Source organism: Macaca nemestrina, chromosome 7 (genome assembly GCF_043159975.1).
Source record: "Macaca nemestrina isolate mMacNem1 chromosome 7, mMacNem.hap1, whole genome shotgun sequence".
NCBI lineage: Eukaryota > Metazoa > Chordata > Mammalia > Primates > Cercopithecidae > Macaca > Macaca nemestrina.
In genome coordinates this window covers 152,569,096-152,591,332 of record NC_092131.1, presented here as the reverse complement: position 1 = coordinate 152,591,332, position 22,237 = coordinate 152,569,096, and the positions used below count along the sequence as shown (strand labels likewise).

The 22,237-nt window shown below is 37.5% G+C and overlaps 1 protein-coding gene across 10 annotated transcripts in view; it reads right to left on the bottom strand.

Annotated features, from left to right (window-relative positions):
- The window catches only part of LOC105490614 (family with sequence similarity 227 member B), a 283,260-nt gene that overhangs the window by 212,619 nt on the left and 48,404 nt on the right, over window positions 1–22,237 (bottom strand). For all 10 annotated transcript variants that reach the window (XR_011625306.1, XR_011625305.1, XM_024795556.2 and 7 more), the window contains one exon: window positions 11,522–11,648. Coding sequence is in view for 8 of the 10 variants with exons in the window: in XM_024795556.2 (XP_024651324.2) it covers window positions 11,522–11,648 (127 nt within the window). In the remaining 2 variants the exon portion in view is untranslated. The remainder of the gene's footprint in view (window positions 1–11,521; window positions 11,649–22,237) is intronic.

Below are 22,237 nucleotides of genomic sequence, written 5' to 3'. Positions count from 1 at the left end.
AGGAAGTTTTATAAGGTTATGACCAGTAGAATTAATCTGAAGATATCAAAATAATTATGGCAAGCAACTAAGAGATTCTTTCTGCAAGAAAAAAAAAGGTAACTTTTTTTGAGATACCATTGGGTAAAAGTGAAATCAATTTGTTTGCCTCTGTTGTAATAGAACTACAATGAAAGGCTAGAAAAAATTGAATTGTATGTATCTATAAAATTGCTCCAATGTTAAATTATTAGTAGCTAAAATACCAAAAACATATTTATTGTAAAAAGAAGAATAAGAAATGTATCTAAACTGTTCAAGTAAAGATACATGTTAGACATAAAAGAGAATATTTTTCTTATTTGTAAACTTATTTGAGTTTTAATAGAAGAAAATATATTTGTATTAATTAAAAGTGCAACACATATTAAAACTACTATAAATATAAAGAAATATAAATATAAATAAAACCCTACAGAAGCACAAGTGTACAGCATTCTATAGAATCACAAATATAATACATAGAATTCTATTTCCAACAGAGAATATTCTTTAGTTTTCAAGTCATTAGATTCCATTTATAATGTTTTACTATGCATTATTACATGACAAGAACAACTCAATACATTCTAAAATACAAGGATAATACACAGGCCACAGTGTTTAAGATAATATTAATAAGTGTAAACTAATAATTATAAACATGAAATTATTTGCCACTAAAAGCACTATTTTGAAAGATTCTTAGGTAAAAATACAAACCAAATTGCAACTACATGGTGGAAATGTTCTGTACCTTGATGTGTATGTTGATTCATGTATATATGTCTGTGTATATATATTATGTATTGTGTATGTTTATATATGTTATATACTATGTATCAAGGCACACTCTACAGATTTGTGTAATGTACTGGATGTATATTAGATTTCAGTAAAATAATGTTAAAAAATAATCATACAAAAATTTAAAAATCAGTAATAAAATGTTTAAAGTGTAGGAAAATAAGATCTCTCTCACTATCAGAAATCTTCAAGATTTGAATATTCTTTATAACAACTTGCAAATATTTAAAATCAAAATTCCATTTCTGAATATAAAAACACAAAATATCTTATTCATTGTGAAAATGTTTAGATTTCTTGGGAGCCTAGGTGAGAAGATATAGCTAATGCTGCACTTGTACATCAGCTATTTTCCAGAAAGAATCATGTCTCATGCTTTTGCTGTTTAAAAGCATTGTTCATTACTCCCATCATCTTGCCTGTCTTTAGACTGTGGGTTTAGTCCTCAAAGAGTCCCAGTGTTTCTCTCTGCCAAATGCCTGAGAGAATGTGCAACCCTGGCACAATTTAGATAATATACTCAATATGTTTACTATATATTTCATTGTTCATTTACATTTTAGGACTTATTCATTGCCTTAAGAAGGGAAATATAATTTGTGGCCATTATTGTACATTGTTGTTGAATATTGCCAAAAAACATATCCATTAATAAGTTTGTTACTGGATAAACAGGTAGTTACTTTGTCTATTAAAAGACTTATGAAGAAATCCTTGGTGGGTTATTATATAGATATTTAAGAGAATATCTATATATAATATACATAATACTATATAGATATTTAAGGGATTATCTATATATAATAGATAAATGATAATAGATATTAAGGGAAGCAGGTTGGGGTTTTTGAGTGGCTTGGGAGCACATTGATATTCCTCTCAATTAAATTATGAAATGTTAGTTGCGACTATTTGAAAATTTGCTATTTGACACATTTTTGGGGATTAGAGTTATATAATGAAGAAAGTCTGTGGTGAAAAAATCATAGTTTTTATAGTTAAACATCATGAGACATAAATAAAGGTTTACTGAGGGGTAAACTCATAGCCTTGAATCTTTTACACTAAGCAATAAATATGAAAATAATGTACAAAGCTTTCAGCTCTGTAAGTTAAAAAAGAACAGAAAACAATCATGTAAAAAGACTGAGAGAAAGTAATGACAATAAAAGCAAAATTAATGCACGAATATTTTTGTCAAGTAAAAATTGCAAATAAAATCATTGCTTCTTTGGTGGAAAATTAGACAAAATAGTCTGGAGAAAACAGCAATGAAAATTGTTCCAGAATAATGCAAAAAGCATCAAGTATCCCATATCTTCTTAAAAAAAAAAAAGCATTTACAGAATTTTTCCAATTATAATAGTAATTAATATTCAACAATATTAAAAATACTAGAATTCTCAAAAAACCATTTTATTGTTTAGCCAGAACAACTTTACAAAGTAAACAGATCAAAAAAAGATATGATTTTTCTAAGATCATAGAGTCACACAGCTCTAACTACAAAGTTAAATAAGAAGAAAAAACAATTTACGCTCATTCACCAAAATATTTACATTTATCTTTACAAATCTTCAAATGTACAAACCATATAATCTTTTTCATATTTTATTTGGCTAGTATATAGCCACTTGTAATTGCTAAAGAAAGGCTCATGTGAATAAAACTCCCTAAATTTTTTATGTTTAAAACAGTTTGTGGTGCACATTTGTATGTGACCCCCCCACTGCTCCATCAATGGTGCATCCTCCAATTGCTTTTGTTGTATTCCTTAAGTTTTGATATATTGCTTCCATTTTCATTTTTGCCTCAAGATATTTTGATTTTCCTTTTGAGTTATTCCTTGACCCAATGGGTATTCAGTTTCCATATATTTATAAATTTTCCAGTTCTCTTCCTATTACTGATTTCTAATTTCATGTCATTGTGGTCAGAAGAGATGCTTGATGTGATTTCAGTCTCCTTAAAGTGGTTAACACTTGTTTTGTGGCCCACCATATGATCTATACTGGAAAATGTTTTGTGTGCACATGATAAAAATGTGCATTCTGCTGCTTTGGATGGAATGTTCTGTATATGTCTGTTAGGTCCATTTTGTCTAGAGTGTTGTCAAGTCCTTTGTTTCCCTATTAGTTTTCTCTGTAGATGATCTATCAATTTTTTGAAAATAGGGTCTTAGAGTCTCCTATTATTATTGCATTGTAGTCTACTTCTTCCTCCAGTTCTGTTAATATTTGCATATATTTAGGTGCTCCAATATCTAGTGCGTATGTATTTACAATTGTTATATCCTCTTTATGAATTGACCACTTTATTATTATATGAATAACCTCTTTGTCTCTTTTTTAAGTTTTTGTTTTAATGTCCATTTTATCTGATAGAAGCAGAGCTTTTCTCACTCTCTTTTATTACCATTTGCGTGGATTATCTGTTTTCCTCTTGTAACTTTCTGTCTAAGCGCATCCTCAAAGCTGAAATAAGTCTCTTGTAGGCAGCATATAGTTGGGTATTGTTTTTTAATCCATTCAGCCCCTCTATCTTTTGACTGGAGATTGTAATCCATTTAAATTCAATGTAATTGACATATAAAGACTTACTCCTACCATTTTGTTTTTCATTTTCTGGTTGTTCAGTAGATCCTTTGCTCATTTATTACTTTCTTGCTATCTGCCTTTGTGATTTTATTATTTTCTCTGGCTGTATAATTTGATTCTTTTCTGTGTCTTTTGCAGGTCTACTGTAGGTTTTTACTTTGTAGTTACCATGTGACTTACATAAATACTATTATAATTACAACAGTCTATTTTGATATCATAACACACTCACAGGAAGAACCATTTCAGGTTCATGGGAGCAAGAACTCACTACCTTAAGACCAACAGCAAGTCACCTCTGCAGGTAGAACCCAAGTGATTCAGACACCTCCTAATAAACTCTACTTAAACTTTCACCTCTCAATATTACCGTGCTGAGAAATAAGGTTCCACATGAGTTTGGCAAGAACACTCATACCATAGCAAAACAAAGTAGACTTTAAGCCAAAAACTGTCACAAGGGACAAATAACATTATTTTTTAATGATAAAGGGATCAATTTATCAAGAGGATGTAACAATTAAAAGTATATATGCACCCAACATCGGAATGCCTAAATAAACCAAAGATTATTTGACATGAGATGAGAAATGAATAGCAATACAATAGTAACAAGAGACTTTAATACTCTGCTTTCAACATTGGATAAACTAAGAAGACAGAAGATTAATAATGAAATTACTGGATTGCACCGTGATAACAGACATATACAGACCATTCCATCCAACAGCAGTAGATTATACTTTTCTGTCTTATGCAAATGGGACATTCTCTAGGATAGACCATATGTTAGGCACAAATAAATTTTAATAAATTTAAGAAGTTTGAAATCATATCTAGTATTGTTTTCAATCACAATGGCTGGAAACTACAAGTTAATAATGAGGAATGTGGGAAAATTAAAAAATATCTGGAAATCAATGTAATCTTGGCCAATGGGTCAAAGAAGAAATCAAAAGCGAAGTTAAAGAAAACCTTGGAACAAAGGAAAATGGAAACATGACATACTAAAACCTGTGAGATGCAGCAAATGGAGCTCTGAGTTGGAAATGTACAGCTGCGAATGCCTATATGAAAAAAAATTCCCAATAAATAACCTAACATTATTCCTTAAGGAACTAAAATAACAAGAGCAAATTAAAATCAAAGTTAGCAGAAGGAAGGAAATACCAAAATCAGAACAGAAACAAAGCAAATAGAGAATAGAAAAATCATCTAAAAACTCAATAAAACTAAGAGTTCATTTTTTGAGGAAATAAAATGGACAAACCTTTAGCAAGACTAAAAAAAGAGAATATTCAAATAAAATAAAAAGGAAAGTGGAGACATTACGATACCTCTGAAATAAAAAGAATTATGAGACTATTATAAATAATCATATGCCAGCAAATTGAAAAAACCTAAATGGAATGGACAAATACCTAGAAAAATGCAACCTATTAATATTAATCAGGAAGAAAGAGGAAGCTGGAACATACCAATAACAAATAAAGACATTGAAGAGGTAATTAAAAACCTCCCAACAATGAAGAGCCCAACACCAGATGGCTTTATGGGTGAATTCTACTAAACAAACATATAAAGAAGAATTAGTATCAATACTCTTTAAACTCTGGAGATAAAACTAGAGAGAATACTCCCAAACACTTAGTGAGGTCAGCATCACCTTGGTACCGAAACCAGACAGAGATACCACAAGAAAACTACAGGTCAATTTCTCTGATGAACAATGATGTAAAAATCCTTAATAAGATCTTAGCAAACCAAATTTAAAAACACATGAAAAAGAGTATACATCATCATTAAGTGGGTTTTATCCCTAGCACGCAAGGCTGGTTTAATAAATGTAATTCAATCAATGTGACACGTCATACCAATAGAATCAATTATGATAGCCTCATGATCATATTAATTGATGCAAAAAAAACCATTTGATAAAGCTCAACATTCTTTTTTTGGATAAAAACTCTCACCAGTTTAGATGTAGAAATAAATTTCCTAAACGTAATGAAGGCCATTTATGAAAAACCCATGGCTAACATTATAATCAATTGGAAAAACCAGAACACTTTTCCACTAAGATCCAGTACAAGACAAGGATACTCTCTCTTGGCATTTCTCTTTAACACAGTGCTGCAAGTACTAGCAAGGGCTATCAGACAAAAAAAGAAAAAGAAAATGAAAAAACATGAAAATGGGAAAGGAACACATAAAATTATCTGTATTTACAGATTACATGATTGTATCTGCAGAAAATCCTAAAGCGTTCTCAAAAAAGTTAGAACTAAGTGATTTCTGCAAAGTTACAGAATACTAAATCAATATACAAGAATCAATTGCATTTCTATATATTAACAACAAACTATCCATAAAAGATATTTAAAAATTCCATTTAATAAGAGTGTCAAAAATAACTATTTAAGAATAAATTTAACTAAGGAGGTGAAAAATCTGCAGACTGAATATTGTAAGACACTGAAGAAAGAAATTGAAGAAGACAACAATAAAGATATCCCATGCTATGTATCAGAAGAATCAATATGGTTAACATGTCCATACTACCCAAACCTGTATACAATGCCAACACAATCTCTAACAAAATCTTAATGACATTCTTCACAGAAATAGAATAAACAATTCTAAAATTTGTATAGAGCCACAAAATATCCTGAGAGGGCAAAGCAATTATGAGAAAAAAAAAGTTGTAGGCAATAAACCTCTTGATTTAAAATTGCATTAAAAAGCTATAGAAATAATAATTTTAAAAAACTATGGTATTGGCATGAACACCGACACAGAGATCAGTGGTATAGAATACAGTGCCCAGAAATAAATGACAAACATATGCGGTGAACTAATTTTTGACAAGGGCACCAAAAGAATACAATCAGGAAAAGATAGTTTCTTCAATAAATGGTGCTGGGAAAACTGAATTTCCACATGCAAAAGGATGAAATGGACCCTTATTTTATGCCACTCAAAAACTCCACAAAAAATGGATAGGCTACCTAAATGTAAGACATAAGGCTATAAAACTTCTAAATGAGAACATAGGGCAATAGCTTCTTGACACTGACATATGTGATGAATATTTGGATATCATACCAATAGCCTGGGCTACAACAGCAAAAATAAACAAATGGGACAATATCTAACTAAATGTCTTCTGCACATCAAAGAAAATAATCAATGAAATGAAACGGCGACCTATGAATTAGGAAAATATATTGACAGATAATATAACTACTACTATCTACTAACTAATATCTATAATTTATAAAGAATTCATACAACTCAAAGTAGAAAACAACCCAATTAACAAGCCAGTGACTTGAATAGATATTCCTTCAAAGAAGACATAGAAATATATGAAAAGACATGCAGGTATATGAAAAGGTGCTCAACATCATTAATTTTTAGGGAAATGCAAATTAAAACCACTATGAATATTACCTCACATAGAATGGCTAATAAAAAGTCAAGAGGCCGGGTGCGGTGGCTCAAGCCTGTAATCCCAGCACTTTGGGAGGCCAAGACGGGCGGATCACGAGGTCAGGAGATCGAGACCATCCTGGCTAACATGGTGAAACCCCGTCTCTACTAAAAAAATACAAAAAACAAAAACAAAAACAAACAACTAGCCGGGCGTGGTGGCAGGCGCCTGTAGTCCCAGCTACTCGGGAGGCTGAGGCAGGAGAATGGCATAAACTCGGGAGGCGGAGCTTGCAGTGAGCCGACATCCCGCCCTTCAATCCAGCCTGGGCGACAGAGCAAGACTCTGTCTCAAAAAAAAAAAAAAAAAAAAAAAAAAAAAGAGTCAAGAGACAAACAGATGTGGTAAGCGTGTGCATAAATGGGAACCCTTGTACACTATTGGTAAGAATGTAGACTGATGTAGCTATTGAGGAAAACAGTATGAGAGTTCCTAAAGAAATTTAAAACAGAACTACCATGTGACCCAGCAATCTCACTTTTGGGTATATTACCCAAAGGAAATGAAATCACCACATCATAAGGGTATCTGCACTCCCATGTTCATTGCAGCATTCTTCACAATAGCCAAGGTATAGAAACAGCCTAAGTGCTTACTGATTAATGAATGGATAAAAATATTTTGGTGTATATGTAAAACAGAATATTATTCTGCATTTTAAAAAAGGAGATCCTGTCATTTGCCCCACAATGTAGAACCTGGAAGGAATAATCCAGTGAAATAAGCCAGACACAGAAATAAAAATATTTCATGATCTCACTGATATTTGGAAAATAAGAAAAATCAAAGATACAGAAATAAAGAATAAAACATTGGTTACTGGGATCAGGCAAGGTGGGTGAGGTAGAGCATGAATGGGAAGATATAGGTTAGAGGTTATGAAGGAGCACATATGTAGGATGAACTAGTCTAAAGATCTAATGTACAACATGAAGGTACTAGTCAATAAAATTGTACTGTTAATAAAAAAATCATGGACAAAAAATTTTGAAAGCAATAAGGGAAAGAAAGTTCCTCACATACAAGGGAAAGTGGTGGCTTTCAGTGGATTTTTCAACAAAAACTTTGCAAGTCAGGAGAGAGTCTGATTACGCAGTTGACACCTGAAGAATATAAATTGAAGTACTTGGGTTCACTTACATATGGATTTTCATCTGCCTCTACCACCGCCAAGACCAATCCCTCTTTTTCCTCCTTTTCCTCAGCCTACTTAACATGAAGATGACAAGAACAGCTCAGCCAAGCTTCTGATTCCGTGGAACATGGAGCACTTCATCAGTTTGGCCCCAGAAGGCACAACTGCTCTGGGGGACCTAAGCTTAGGGTCCCTGGAAGGTGGAGCATTGCCTCAGCTTTGGCACTGGAGAAGGAGGATGCTCTGGTAGGTTGAGACTTTGGGTCCCCAAGGGGGGGGGTGCTGTTTCACTTTGGGTACCAGGGGGTGCAAATGCTCCAGTGGGTCAAGGCTTCAGGTCCTGCCCCTTTCTCTCTCTTCATCTAAAAATGTTGCAATGTAAAATTTAACTCTTTCAATGGTTTCTATAAACCCTGTAGCCTTTCTTCATTCTTTTTTCCTTTGCTCCTCTAACTGGATACTTTCAATTGACCTGTCTTAGAGTTCACAGATTCTTTCTTCTGCTTGATCAAGTCTGCTGCTGACACTGTCTATTGCATTTTTTATTTCATTCACTGTATTCTTAAGCTCCAGAGTTCTGGTTTTTTTAATTCCTATTTCTTTATTGATCTCATTTTGTTCAAGTATCTTTTTCTATTGTTTAGTTGTCTATCTGTGTTCTCTTTTAGTTCACTTAGTTTCCTTAAAGCAATTATTTTGAATTCTTTATCAGGAAATTATTGAGTATCCATTTATTTTGGGTTACTAGAAAATTATTGCATTCTGTTGGTGGTATCATGTTTCTTTGTTTTCCTTGTTTCTTTTTGCTTTGCATTAATGTCTGCACATTTGATGATGCAGTCACCTCTTCCAGAATTTACATGTTGGTTTTGGTGGGGAAAGAGCTTCAACTATGGGTGGATGTGAAGGCATTGGCTAGGTGAGGTGTCATGTTTCTGGCTTGGTGAGCATGCAACAGCTTACACTCCGCATGCAGCTCTGTCAGATGAAGTCAGCATCAGTGAAAATTGCAGCATCCTCAGTCGCCAAGGCTAGCGGTGTTTGCGATGGCTGTGAGGGTTGTTAGGGTCTTCAGTTAGAAAGGCTGCTGGGATATTACTAATCTCTTTTTCTCCCATAGTGGAATTCATGCCCACAGATACTCCTAAAAATGCCAGGTTCAGTTTGTGGGCATCCTCGTGGTGGTGGTGGTGGCATCAGTGTCTGATGTCCAGTGCCCACAAAGTGGCCATGGTGCCAGGATTTGGAGTATGAATACACATGAAGAGTCAGAGTGGCCAGGGTCTGGGGCAGTAGGGACATTGGTGCCTGTGGTGCAGGTTCCTTTGTAGCAGCATTAATAATGGTGTGTGAGGCATGTGAACTTTTGGAGAAACGAGAAAATGAGGTCTGGAGAATAAATTCATGCAGAGCTCAGGAATCCGAGGTGGTGTTGCAGTGGGTCCAGTGTCATGGGTGCAGGTGTTTGCCCTGGGACCTGGGGTCCAGAGCATGGGCATGTGCACATTTACTGTTGCTCTCGAGTCCACAATGCAGATGCAGCTGCTGCAGCAGTGGCTCTGGTGTCCATATGAGGTGTTTATAGAGCAGCTGTAGAGCTAGAGTTTAAAGTGCAGACATGTGTGGAGTAAAAGTGGTTCCATGGTCCCAGGTGCAGGCTAGCTTGTTGTGGAAATGACTTTGGAATATGAAACATGGACATGCATGCTCCTGCAACAAAGCTGAGGCCTAGAATGTGGGTATGCAAAGGGTGTCTGTGGCTCTGGAGTCTGTGGCATGCATGGTTTTAGATGCGAGTAGCCCTGGGTAGCACAACAGTGGCTTCTTATTGAGGTTGGAGCACAGCAGTCTCTCTCTCTCTCTCCAGGAGGTCAAAACAGCAATGGCTGTTGGTTAACCATCTCAGTGGCATGAGCCAGCAGTGTCCTCAAGACAAAAAGAATGAACACTAAGGGGACATCTGATGTGAAAGCTGCAGGGAGTGTGTGGCTGCCTCAGGAACTGTTGAAGTCCTTAGTAGAAAAGGCTGCTAGGATCCTTTGCAGAGCAGGCCACTGGAGACCAGAATGGTACCTGCCTCATGACTGATTCTGATATTCTCCACCTTTCTTTGTTCCTAGCTGTATCCAGATGTCTCACATATGTCAATCTCCCCAGAAATCCTTTCTGTGCAATTATTGGGTTTTGCTGTACTGTATTGCTGTAGGTTTTAAACATGATGTTTAAGCCCTTCTAGGACTATTTTTGTTCATGGGTAGCAGTCTAACTATTTTGTGTGTGTGCCTGAGAGAGATAAAAGCTGATATAACCTAATCCACCATGTTGCTCATATCATTTATCTCTCCCACTTCTTATAAGGACACCAATCATATTGGATTAGAGCCCACCCATGTAATGCCATTTAACCTTAATTACTTCTTTAAAGATCACACCTCCAAATACAGTCACATTGTGAAGTGTAGTAGAGATTAGGAATTTACTTCAACATATGAATTTTGGGGAAGATACAATTCAGTTCATAATAGGTCTGTAGAACATTATTCTACCCTTCATCATGTTCTTTTCTTATAGTACCTTTGTATGAATGCTGTGGTCATTTCGTTTTTGTTTCTTATGTTTGAATTAATTTGATTTTTTATATAACTAGCAGGAGATTCTTACCTGTGTGTATTCATAGGTGGTTTCTCAGGGTTATTTTCAAGTCTTTACCTCTCAAAGCCTCCCTCCATAAGGTATAAAACATTTTCTTATAAAAGTGATTTGGTTAGTAAAAACTGACATTAAGCAGTTTTAAAAATTAGATAACATTTAGATAGAAATATTTACAAGAACTATGTGAAAACAGTTAATAGCTTCTGGTGGTTAGTAATAATAACCTTATTAAAAAACGCCAGGAGGTCATTCCAGGAACATGAAACTATATTTCTCAACCTTAGTTTTAAACCCTAGTACTTAAATCTCTTGATAAATGTTCTAGGATTGAGTTTTACTTTCCTTTAGCTTTTCAATCCTACCATTTTCACCTACACAGTGATTAAAAAACAGGTTTTCCTTGATTAATGTTCTCTAAGAAATTAAATAATTTCCAGATTTTTTCCTAAATAATATTATTTGCTAATTAAATATAAGTAGTATTCTAAAAGCAGTTTAAAACATGTATGGTCCAAATATAGTACATACATGGTATGACTTTATTTCTGTGACATTTCCATAACAATTTTCCATAATATTTCCATAATAATTCCATTGCTTATAAGATATTGGCTTCTAAATTTAATAAGTAATTAATTATGGTAAAATGAAATTTTCAGAAGAAAGTAAAGAACATTTATTTTAACACATGGGTATTGCTATGGCACGCTTTGTGAGAAAAAGAACTACCAATATTTTTGGATGGAATAAATAAAATACTGCAACCCCAAAATTTTAAAAACCAAAACAATGATCAATATTTAAATGATATATTCATACCTGAACACCAAAGAAAAATGGTATTCCCTAGATCTTCTTTAAATTCATCATTAAAGAGGTAACTAGATTCTGGAAATGCTTCATGGAATGTTGCATATATGGCTTGTGCCAAACAATCAGGATATATCTACCAAAATAAAATCGTATCAGATTAATTTTATATTTTTAAATTTTAATATATGTCAGCTGCCAAAGAAATTATTATTTTTTAAATTTGCCTTACAATTTATTAACCAAATAAAAATTCGCCATTTTTTAAATTCTAAAATCACATTTATATAAATTAATGTACATCACTATGCCTGATAGCTAAATTTGAACTGGAATATGTTTCAGTAAGGAGCAATGCCACCCTCTCCACTCCCTCCAACCACCTGGAAATTAAATTTCTTTGGTTTCCTTATGATTTTAAATTTTAGTTTTTAAAACTAGTTACACACTTATTTAATATTTTTAACTTTCATTTTATCTTCAAGGGTACATGTGCAGGTTTCTTATATAGTCAAATTGCACGTTAAGGAGGTTTTGTGAACAGATTATTTCTTTTTATAAACACTAGTACAATTTATTGAGAAAGTAAGTCTGAGTCACAGGCAGTGGAGGGAGAAGATGATGAAATTATTGGGTTGGATTGTTGTTGTTGTTGTTTTAAAAATTTATTTTGATTTCAATAGTTTTTGGGGAACAGGTGGTGTCTGATTGCACGGAAAAGTTCTTCAGTGGTGATTTCTGAGATTTTGATGCACTCATCACCTGAGCAATGCACACTGTACCCAATTTGTAGGCTTTTATCCCTCATGTCCCTCCCATTCTAATCCCCCTCCCATCCTTTCCCCTGAGTCCCCAAAGTCCATTATATGCATGCCTCTGCATTCATAGCTTAGCTCTCACGTATAAGTGAGACCATATGATGCCTGGCTTTCCATTCTTGAGTTACTCCACTTAGAATAATTGTCCCCAGCTCCATCCAGGTTGCTGTGAATGCCATTATTTCATTCCTTTTAATGGTTGAGTAGTATTCATATATATATATATATATATACACACACATATATATATACACACACACACATATATATATACACACCACATTTTCTTTATCCACTTGTTGGTTGGTAGGCATTTAGGCTGGTTTCATATATTTGCAATTGCAAATTGTGCTGCTATAAATATGCGTGTGCAAGTGACTTTTTCATATAATGTCTTCTTTTCCTCTAAGTAGATACCCAGTAGTGGTATTGCTGGATCAAACAGTAGTTCTATTTTTAGTTCTTTAAGGAATCCCATACTGTTTTCCATAGTTGTTTTATTAGTTTACATTACCACCAGCAGTGTAAAAGTGTTCCCTTTTCACCACACCACATATGATGTATCACACTGATTGATTTGCATATGTTGAACCATCCTTCCACTTCAGGAATAAATGCCACTTGGTATTGATGAATGATCCTTCTAATGTATTGTTGAATTTGGTTTGCGGTATCTTGTTGAGGATTTTCGCATCAATATCCATCACTGATACTGGTCTGTGGTTTTCTTTTCTTTTCTTGATGTGCCTTTGTCTAGTTTTGGTATCCAAATAATACTGCCTTGTAGAATGAGTTTGGGAGTATTCCCTCCTCCTCTTTTTCTTTGAAATAGTCTGAGTAGAATTCGTATTAGTTCTTCTTGGAATGTTTGGTAGAATTCAGCAGTGAAGCCAGCAAGTCCTGGGCTTTTCCTTACTGGGATACTTTGTAATATGGCTTTGATCTCATTACTTTGTGCAGAATTTGAATTTGTTCCTGGTTCAATCTTGGGAGGTGGCAATATTTAGAACTCTGTCAATTTCTTCTAGATTTTCTAATTTATTGGCATACAGTTGCTCATGGTAGCGACTAATAATCCCTTGACTTTCTGCAGTACCAGTTGCAATGTCTCCTTTTTCATTTCTGATTTCATTTGTATCTTGCCTTTTTTACTTAGTCTGGCTAATGATTTGTCAATTTTTTCTAACTTTTCAGAAAACAAACTTGTTTTATTGATCTTTCTTATCAGTTGTTTTCATTTCAATCTCATTTACTTCTGCTCTGATCTTTATTCTTTCTTTTCTTCTACTAATTTTGGTTTTGGTTTGCTCTTGCTTTTCTATTTAAGACACATGGTGAGACTGTTTCTTTTAAGTTGTTCTTTATTGATGTAGGCACTTACAGCTATAAATATGCCTTTTAGTACTGCTTTCACTCTATTCCATAGATTTTGGCATGTTGTGTTTCCATAATCATTTGTTTAAAGAGATTTTTCAAATTCTTTCTTAATTTCTTCATTGATCCACTGGTCATTAGGAGCATATTGTTTAATTTCCACGTGGTTGCTTTCCAAATTTCTTCTCGTTATTGATTTGCACATATATTTTTCCATTGTTATATCCTCTTGCTGAATTGACCCCTTTATTATTATATAATAACCTTCTTTGTTTCTTCTTACAGTTTCTGTATTTAAGTCTATTTTGTCTGATAGAAGTATAGCAACTCCTCCTTTTTGGTTTCCATTGGCATAGAGTATCTTTCTTCATACCTTTATTTTCAGTCTATGTGTATCTTTATAGGTGAAGTGTGTTTTTTGTCAGCAATAGAACAATGAGTCTTGTTTTTTCATCCATTCAGCCAGTCTTTTAATTAGAGTTTAGTCCACTTACACTCAATATTATTATTGATAAGGGCTTACTTCTGTGATTTTGTTATTTATTTTCTTGTTGTTCTGTGATCTTCTCTTCCTTCTTTCTTTGTTCCTGTCTTCCTGTAGTGAAAGTGATTTTTCTCTGGTGACATGCTTTAGTTTCTTGCTTTGTATTTTTTGTGTATCTACTGTGTGTTTTTTGGTTTGAGGTTACCATGAGGCTTGCAAATACTATTTTAAGACCCATATTTTAACCTGGTAACAACATAACACTATTTCCATAAACAAACTAATAAAAACTCAACGTTTTAAATTTGTCCCCCCCACTTTTTAACTTTTTGTTGTTTCTATTTATATCTTAGTGTATTATGTCTTAAAAAGTTGTTGAAATTATAATTTTTTAATGGTTCCTCCTTTATTTAGTCTTTCTACTTAGGATAAGAGTAGTTTATACAACAGTTGCAGTGTTTTAATATTCTGTGTTTTTTCTGTGTACTTACTATTACCTGTGAGTTTTGTAAATGTAAGTGATTATTTATTGCTCATTAATGTTTTTTCTTTTTGATTGCAGTCCTTTCTTTAGCATTTCTTGTAGGATAGGTCTGGAATTGATGAAATCCCTCAGCTTTTGTGTGGGATTTTTTTTTTATCTCTCCTTCATGTTTGAAGGATATTTTTGCCAGATATACTACTTTAGGGTAAATGTTTTTGTTTCTTCAGCACTTTAAATATATCATTCCATTCTCTTCTGGCCAATAAGGTCTCCACTGAAAAGCCTGCTGCCAGATGTATTGGAGCATTATTGTATGTTGTTTGTTTCTTTTATATTGCTACTTTCAGGATCCTTTCTTTATCCTTGACCTTTGGGAGTCTGATTATTAAACATCTTAAGTAATTTTCAGGTTAAATCTGCTTAGTGTTCTATAACCTCCTTGTACTTGGATACTGATATTTTTCTTTAGGTTTAGGAAATTGTCTATTATCCCTTTCAATAATCTTTCTACCCCATCTCTTTCTGTACCTCCTTTTTAAAGCCAATAACTCAGATTTGCCCTTTTGAGGCTATTTTCCAGATCCTGTAGGCATGTTTCATTGTTTTTTATTCTTTTTTCTTTTGATTCCTTTATGTGTTTTCAATAGCCTATCTTCAAGCTCACTAATTCCTTTTTCTGCTTGATACATTCTGCTATTTAAGGACTGATGCATTCTGCAGTGTGCCCATTGCATTTTCAGCTCCAGAATTTCTGCTTCTTTTTATTTCTATTTCTTTGTTAAATTTATCTGATATAATTCTGATTCCTTCTTGTGTTATTCTGAATTGATCTGAGTTTCTTCAACGCAGCTATTTTTAAATCTCATCTGAAAGGTCACATATCTCTGTTTCTCCAAGACTGGTCCCTGGTGCCTTATTTAGTTAATTGCTGAAGTCTTTTCATGGATGTGTTGATGCCAGTTGATGTTCTTTCGTGTCTGGGCATTAAAGAGTTAGGTATTTATTATAATATCCACTGTCTGTGCTTATTTGTAGCTGTCCTACTTGGGAAGGCTTTCCAGATACTTGAAATAACTTGAGTAACACTGTGGTTCTTGCAGACTCGTGGAGGCAATTCTCTGAATTATCAGGCAGATACTTTTGTTCTCCTCTCTTACTTTCTCCCAAACATACAGAATCTCTCTTTCTGTTCTGATACCTAAAGATGTAGGTGGAGTGACATAAGCACTCCTGTGGCTATCACCATTATGACTGCATTGGGTAAGACCTGAAGCCAGAACAGTGCTGGGTCTCACTGAAGGCCTGCAGCAATCACTCCCTGAGTACTGTATATGTTTGCTCAAGGTCCTGGGGCTCTACAATCAGCAAGTGGCAAAGCCAGCCAGGCCTATGTCCTTCCCTTCAGGGTGGCGAGGTTCCCCAGGCCCCTGGTAGGTCCAGGTGTGCTGCCTGGGAGCCAGAGACTACAGAAAAAAACCTTAGTGCTGGCACTCAAACCACAAGATGCAGTCCTTCCCATTCTTCCCTCCCCTTTCCAAAGGCAGAGTCATCTCACCCTGTAGCCACTGCCACACCATGCCATAAGTAATATTGCCAGACTATCAGCCAATCTTTCCTTAAGGGCCACAGGCTCTTAAATCAGCTCTTACTGAATGCTGCCTGACCTGGGACACAACCTTCAGGGAAGTGGGCTCCTCTCTGGCCCAGGGCAGGTTGAGAAATGCTGCCCAAGAGTCAAGTCCTGGAATCAGGGACCCCAAGAGCCCACCTGGTGCTCTTCCCGCCTGTGGCCATGCTGCAACCTGAAGCCAGCAAGTCTCAGAGTATCACCCAGGGCCCTCACTGTAGTACTTGGGTATTGCTGCTATTTATTCAGGGCTCAAGGGCTCTTCAGTTAGCAGGTGATAATGCTGCCAGGACTGGGCCCTTTCCTTCAAGGCAGTATGTTCCATTTTTGCCCATGGTGTGTCTAGAAATGTCATCTGGAAGCTAGGGCCTGGAATAAGGGCCTCACATCTCTGTCTGATGCCCTATCCTGCTGGGGCTGAGCTGGTATCCAAGATGCAAGTCAAAGTCCTCCCCACTCTTCCTTCTCCTTTCCTCTAGCAGAAGGAAGGAGTATCTTTTGGAGTTGCGAGCTGCGCAGCCTGGGGTTATGAGAGAGGTGATGCCAGTACTCCCTTGGCTGCCCCTACTGATGTGTCAATATGTTGCTTGCACACTCCAGTCCATTGTCTCTGGACCTAGTTCAGTAATAGGTCTTGCTTAAGAGTCGCAGTCCTTATGGCCCAGACTTTCAGATTTTCTTGGAGACACAGAATGTGTAGCCCTCTGTGGCAAGGTTTGCAGGTTCTCAAGTTCTGACCACTGGGATCCACAATTCCCCTCTGTCTAGGGCTGGTTTAAATGCTCCCTCTGTGGGCCGGTATCAGCTGAGTTTGGTTCGGTTTTCTTTCTGCCCTAACAGGACAGCACTGATTAACTACCTCACAATGTTGTGTTCTCCTTTCCCCAGCACCCAGAAATGCTCTCTGCACTACACTGCCACTGCTGGGGGTTGGGGAGGGGTGGTGGTGGTGATTCGGACTGCTTTTCCTATCTCTTCAGTGCCTCTTTCAGTGATATTAAGCTAAAAACCAGGCACTATAAGTACTTGCCTGATTTTTGTTTTTTATGAAGGTTTTTTTTCCGTGTAGACAGTTGTTAACTTGGTGTCCTTGTGGGGGGACAATCAGTGAGGCTTCTATTCTGCCATTGTGCTCTGTCTCTGCCTGTTTTATCTTCAAGTAGAATAGCAACTTCTGCTTTTTTCCCATTTGCTAAGTAGATTTTTCTCCATCCCTTTACTTTGAGCCTATGGGTATCACTGTATGTGAGATTGGTCTCTTGAAGACAGCATGCAGTTGGGTATTCTTTATTCGACTTGCCACTCTGTCCCTTTTAATTGAGGCATTTAGCCCATTTACATTCAAGGTTATTATTGATACATGCAGATTTAATCCAGTCATTGTGTTTTTAGCTGGTTATATGCAGACTTCTTTATGTGATTACTTTATAATGTCGTTGGTTTAGTGGCCAATAAAAATCTTTCCTTTCCATATTTAGCACTCTCTTCAGGACCTCTTATAAAGCAGATTTGTTGGTAGTGAATTCCCTTAACATTTGCTTATCTGAAAAGGATCTTATTTCTCCTTCACTTACAAAGTTTAGTTTGGCTGGATATTAATTCTTGTTTGGAAATTCTTTTAAGAATGCTGAATATAGGCCGCCAATCTCTTCTGGGTCGTAGGGCTCTTGCTGGAAGGTCTGCTGGTAAATTGGTGAGGTTTCCTTTGTAGATGATTGCCTCTTCTCTCTAGCTGCCATTAATGCTTTTCTTTCATGTCAACCTTGGAGAATCTGATGACTATGTGTCTTGGAGATTGTCTTCTTGTATAGTATTTTGTAGTTCTTCACATTTCCTGAATTTGAATGTTGGCCTCTCTAGCGAGGTTGGGTAATTTTTCATAAACAATATTCTGAAATGTTTTCCATACTGCTTGCTTTCTCTCCCTTTTTCAGGGATGTCAATGAGTCATAGATTTGGTGTCTTTACATAATCCCATATTTCTAGAAGGTTTTGTTCATTCATATTTATTGTTTTTTCTTTATATTTGTCTGACTGGTTGATTTTGGAGAATCAGTCTTTGAGCTGTGAAGAGTCTTTCCTCAGCTTGGTCTATTCTGCATTAATACTTGCAACTGTATTCTGAAATTCTTGAAGTGAGTTTTTCAGCTGTATCAGTGCTGCTTCTTTTTAAAAATGACCATTTTGTCTTTTACCACCTGTATAATTTTATTGCATTCCTTAGAATCCTTGGATTTTCAATGAATTCTTTTTCATCTGTATTCTAAATTCTATATTTAGAATTAGGTTATTATTGACATATGCAGATTTGACTGGCTCATCGAGTTTGGCAAGTGACCCGGGAACCATTTCATCCTGATTGAGAACCATTGCTGAAGAACTAGTATAGTTTTTTGGAGATAAGCAGTCTATCTTTTTGAGTTCCCAGAGTTCTTGCACTTACTCCTTATCATCTTTGTGACCTGATGTTTCTTCAATCTTTAAAGTTGCTTTCTTTGGATTTTTTTTTTCTCTTATTTGATTTTGTCAGGGGGTTAATTGTGGTATAAGGTGGGTTCCGTTTATTGACTTTGTTTCTGAAAGAAATTAGAAAGCTATACAGCTCAGCCCAGCACTCCTGGGCAGGGTGCTCCAACTCTGGAGAGCTAGTATCCTGCCCCAGCTTTGCTCCCTGGCCCCTTGAGGTTAGAAACCTGCTGTGCTGGTGGGCCAAAGTGTTCTTGGGCCACAGGCCACAACACTCTGATGTGCGGTGCCAGCGAAAGCACTTCATCAGACAGGGGCCATTCTGCTGGAACTCTTGATGGTCGGGCACTGTTTGTCACTGCAAGAGCTTTAAGGTAGGCCCCCAGGAGGCAGCCCATTTGGTCACCCAATGACATACCGCAAGCAACCATGGACAGGCTGGACCAAAGGAGAGGCTGGTAGACAGGGGGCACTCAGGTAAGACTGGCCCATCTCCCAGGCAAGGATATCCTGCTCTGTTCAGGTCTGACAGTTCCCCTAAAACGAAAGTCTCCTAGGGCAGCATGGCAAGCCTTCAGATATGGGCATTCCTGTTGTGCTCCATCACAGACATTCCCGCACTAATCCCTCTGGCCTCTGCACAGGCTAGAGTTCTGCCCCAACATATCTCCAACCAGCTCTCCCTGCTAGCTCAAGTGTCCATAGGGGTCACTGGTCCTTTGTTGCCAGGATTCCAGAGGTCCCTGATGAGAGTGGGTTGCCCCTTGCCTGCTCACCTCACCTCTTCCCCAGGAGTCACTGGGGCCAGAAACAAGTCCCCATGCATGACAGCCCCATGCAGAGTTCCCATATTCCTCTCCCTCCATCCCAGCATGTGTGTTCTCTCTACATCCACTCTCAATGCCTTCCCTCTGATGACATGCTCAGAGTGCACCAGTCTTCCCAATATCCCAGTCCCTTGGTAGCAGATATTCCTCCTGGTTGCATCTAGTCAGCCACCTTAGAAATTATTATTTACTTTATGAAACATACATGCCTTTTTTTCTTATAACTTGCTTTTGGCCATTTTATTACTTCTTTGTACCTTTAATTGAGGGACATAAACAAGTAAGAGTTAAAAATCCAGTCAATCTGACAATGTTTTGTGAAAAAAACTTAATTCAGATAGAGAATAAAATTAACAATTAAGGCTTCATAATTATTCATTTCACTTAACTTTGCTGTTGCTATCCTCTTTTAGAAAGTCATGTATAAAGGAGTTTAAGATGGCGAAAGTCATGTATAAAGGAGTTTAAGATGGCAGAAGCAGCTAGTATACGCTGCTCTTATGGAGATGAAACAAACTGGTGAGTAAATACTAGTTCCTCAAGTGGATTGTCAAGGAGATGCGATGAAGATTCACCAAGGAAGCAACAGGACCAACAAAGAACAAAGAGGATTGAAGCCAGGCAGCTGCCCACCCAGAACTGATGTAGAGTTGGGGGAAGCTCCCTAATGCAGGGAAAGGTGAGTGAGTGAGAGTCCTGAGGGGATCTACACTTCTGTGATAGACCTTTGCAATCCCAGACATAAGAGATATTCCTGACCCCCAGGAGCCTCCAGATTGAGACAGAGAGCCACTTAGAGTCTTTGCAGAAGAATCATTCAAGCCCACCTGGAGCCCTACAGGCCTTGAATCCCTGAGTAGTGCAGTGCCATCTGCTGTAGCCCCAACAGAGGCTACAGTCATGGTGCAAAGCAGCAGCCAGAATGCCCCACTGCTCCTCAGTAGGCAATGCTTGCCAGCATGGGGTTCCAGCAGAGTGGTCCCACCCCTACCTGAACCTGGGTGGTCATGGCTCTGAGCTTCTCCAGGAAGTACCCAGGCTACAGACCATGTGACCACCTATCCCCACTGCTCCTCACCAGGCAGGGCTTGCTGACTTGGGCTCCTAATGTGGCAGCCCCAACTTTGCCTGAATACGGTGGGTGGTCACAGCTCTGCATTTCTCCAGGAAGCACCCAGACTGAAGACCGTGTGACCCCTACCCACACTGCTCCTTGCAAGGCAGGGCTTGTCAACTTGGGTTCCCAGTGCAGCAGCCCTGGATCCACCTAAACACTTGTTGTCCATCACAGGTCTGCATTTCTCTGACAAAACTCCAAAAGGTAACAAATAAGACTTAGCACCTTTGCATTGTTCTGACAGTGAAGTCCAGCACTGCTTGGGTAAGAGTGAAGTACAAGTGTGCCATGTGCCCCACAGCTGCCAGTCTCCACTGCCCCAGCTGAGGGATCTTCCCCTCCTCAGTGAAAGGCCCACTGCACAGCCAACCTTACCCTACTTGAACATTTCATCTGCAGTCCCGAGCCATTCTGAAAACCCAACTCCCACAGGTTTGTGATATTCCTTTTGGTTCCCCCCCCACCTAAGTGTTCTGCCTGCCCCTGATTTCCATCATCTAAGCATTCTACCTGCCGCCACCTAAGAGTTTGGCCAGTGATCCAGGGACCAACCCGCCACTCTTCACCACAACCAGCATTTGAACTTTGTGTTCGCCTGATTTTGGCACAGCCCTTTCAGGACTCATACCCACTGTTCTGCAAGCCATCTAGGAGCCTGGGAATTACCTACCTATACCCTATCTACCCTGTTCCAACTCTACAGGCACTGGACCACTTCCCCGGGGCCTGAAGTCAGGTTGACCTATCCAGCCATCACCACCAGAACAAAAACTCACTCATGTGGGCCCAGAGGTGAAAACTGCCCCCCACCCACCCACTATTTACAAGCAGCAGCAGTACTGTTACACTGGCAAGTAGGTGAGCCATAAAACTGTCTGAAGAGGTTCAGAGATTAAATTATGCCCTGAAACCACTCCCACAGATAGTCACAAAATAGGCATTTATTGTGGCTCTCAACCTCATTGTAGTCCAGAGATAGACTAGAATATGAATCTAAACTAGGAGTCATGAACCCTGGAACAGTTTTGTAATAGGAAAACAGATCAAGTTCCTGCCTATGTGGGACAAGAAGCTGGTGCAGCCATCTCAACTCCCTGCAAGTCTTTAGTGCACTTCATAAGGAACTCCTCCCACTAATCCTCATCAGGGCAGGTGCCTGTGCTTGCCATTTGTGTATCTGTGGGAAAGCAAGGGGCTCCAGCTTGATGCAGCTGTGTCTCTCCAACCCCACAGAACAGAAAGCTTAGCTTACGGCACCAGGTACTCCAATGTCCAGTCCTTCACTTGAAACAACAGAGAGCACCTCAATAAACAAAGATCAGGTACATACCTACCTGCTTATGTTGCAACTGGCTCTCACCTGAAAGCACTATTGACCAACTTGTAGGTCAAACTGCACAGCTCAATATAAAACCAGCCCACAGAAGTGCATAAAGAAATAGAAGCAAAGCCAAAACACCATAAGGCAATAGAGGCAAAGCCAAAAGACCCATCCACTCCTCCCCAGATGAGCAGGAACTAGCATAAG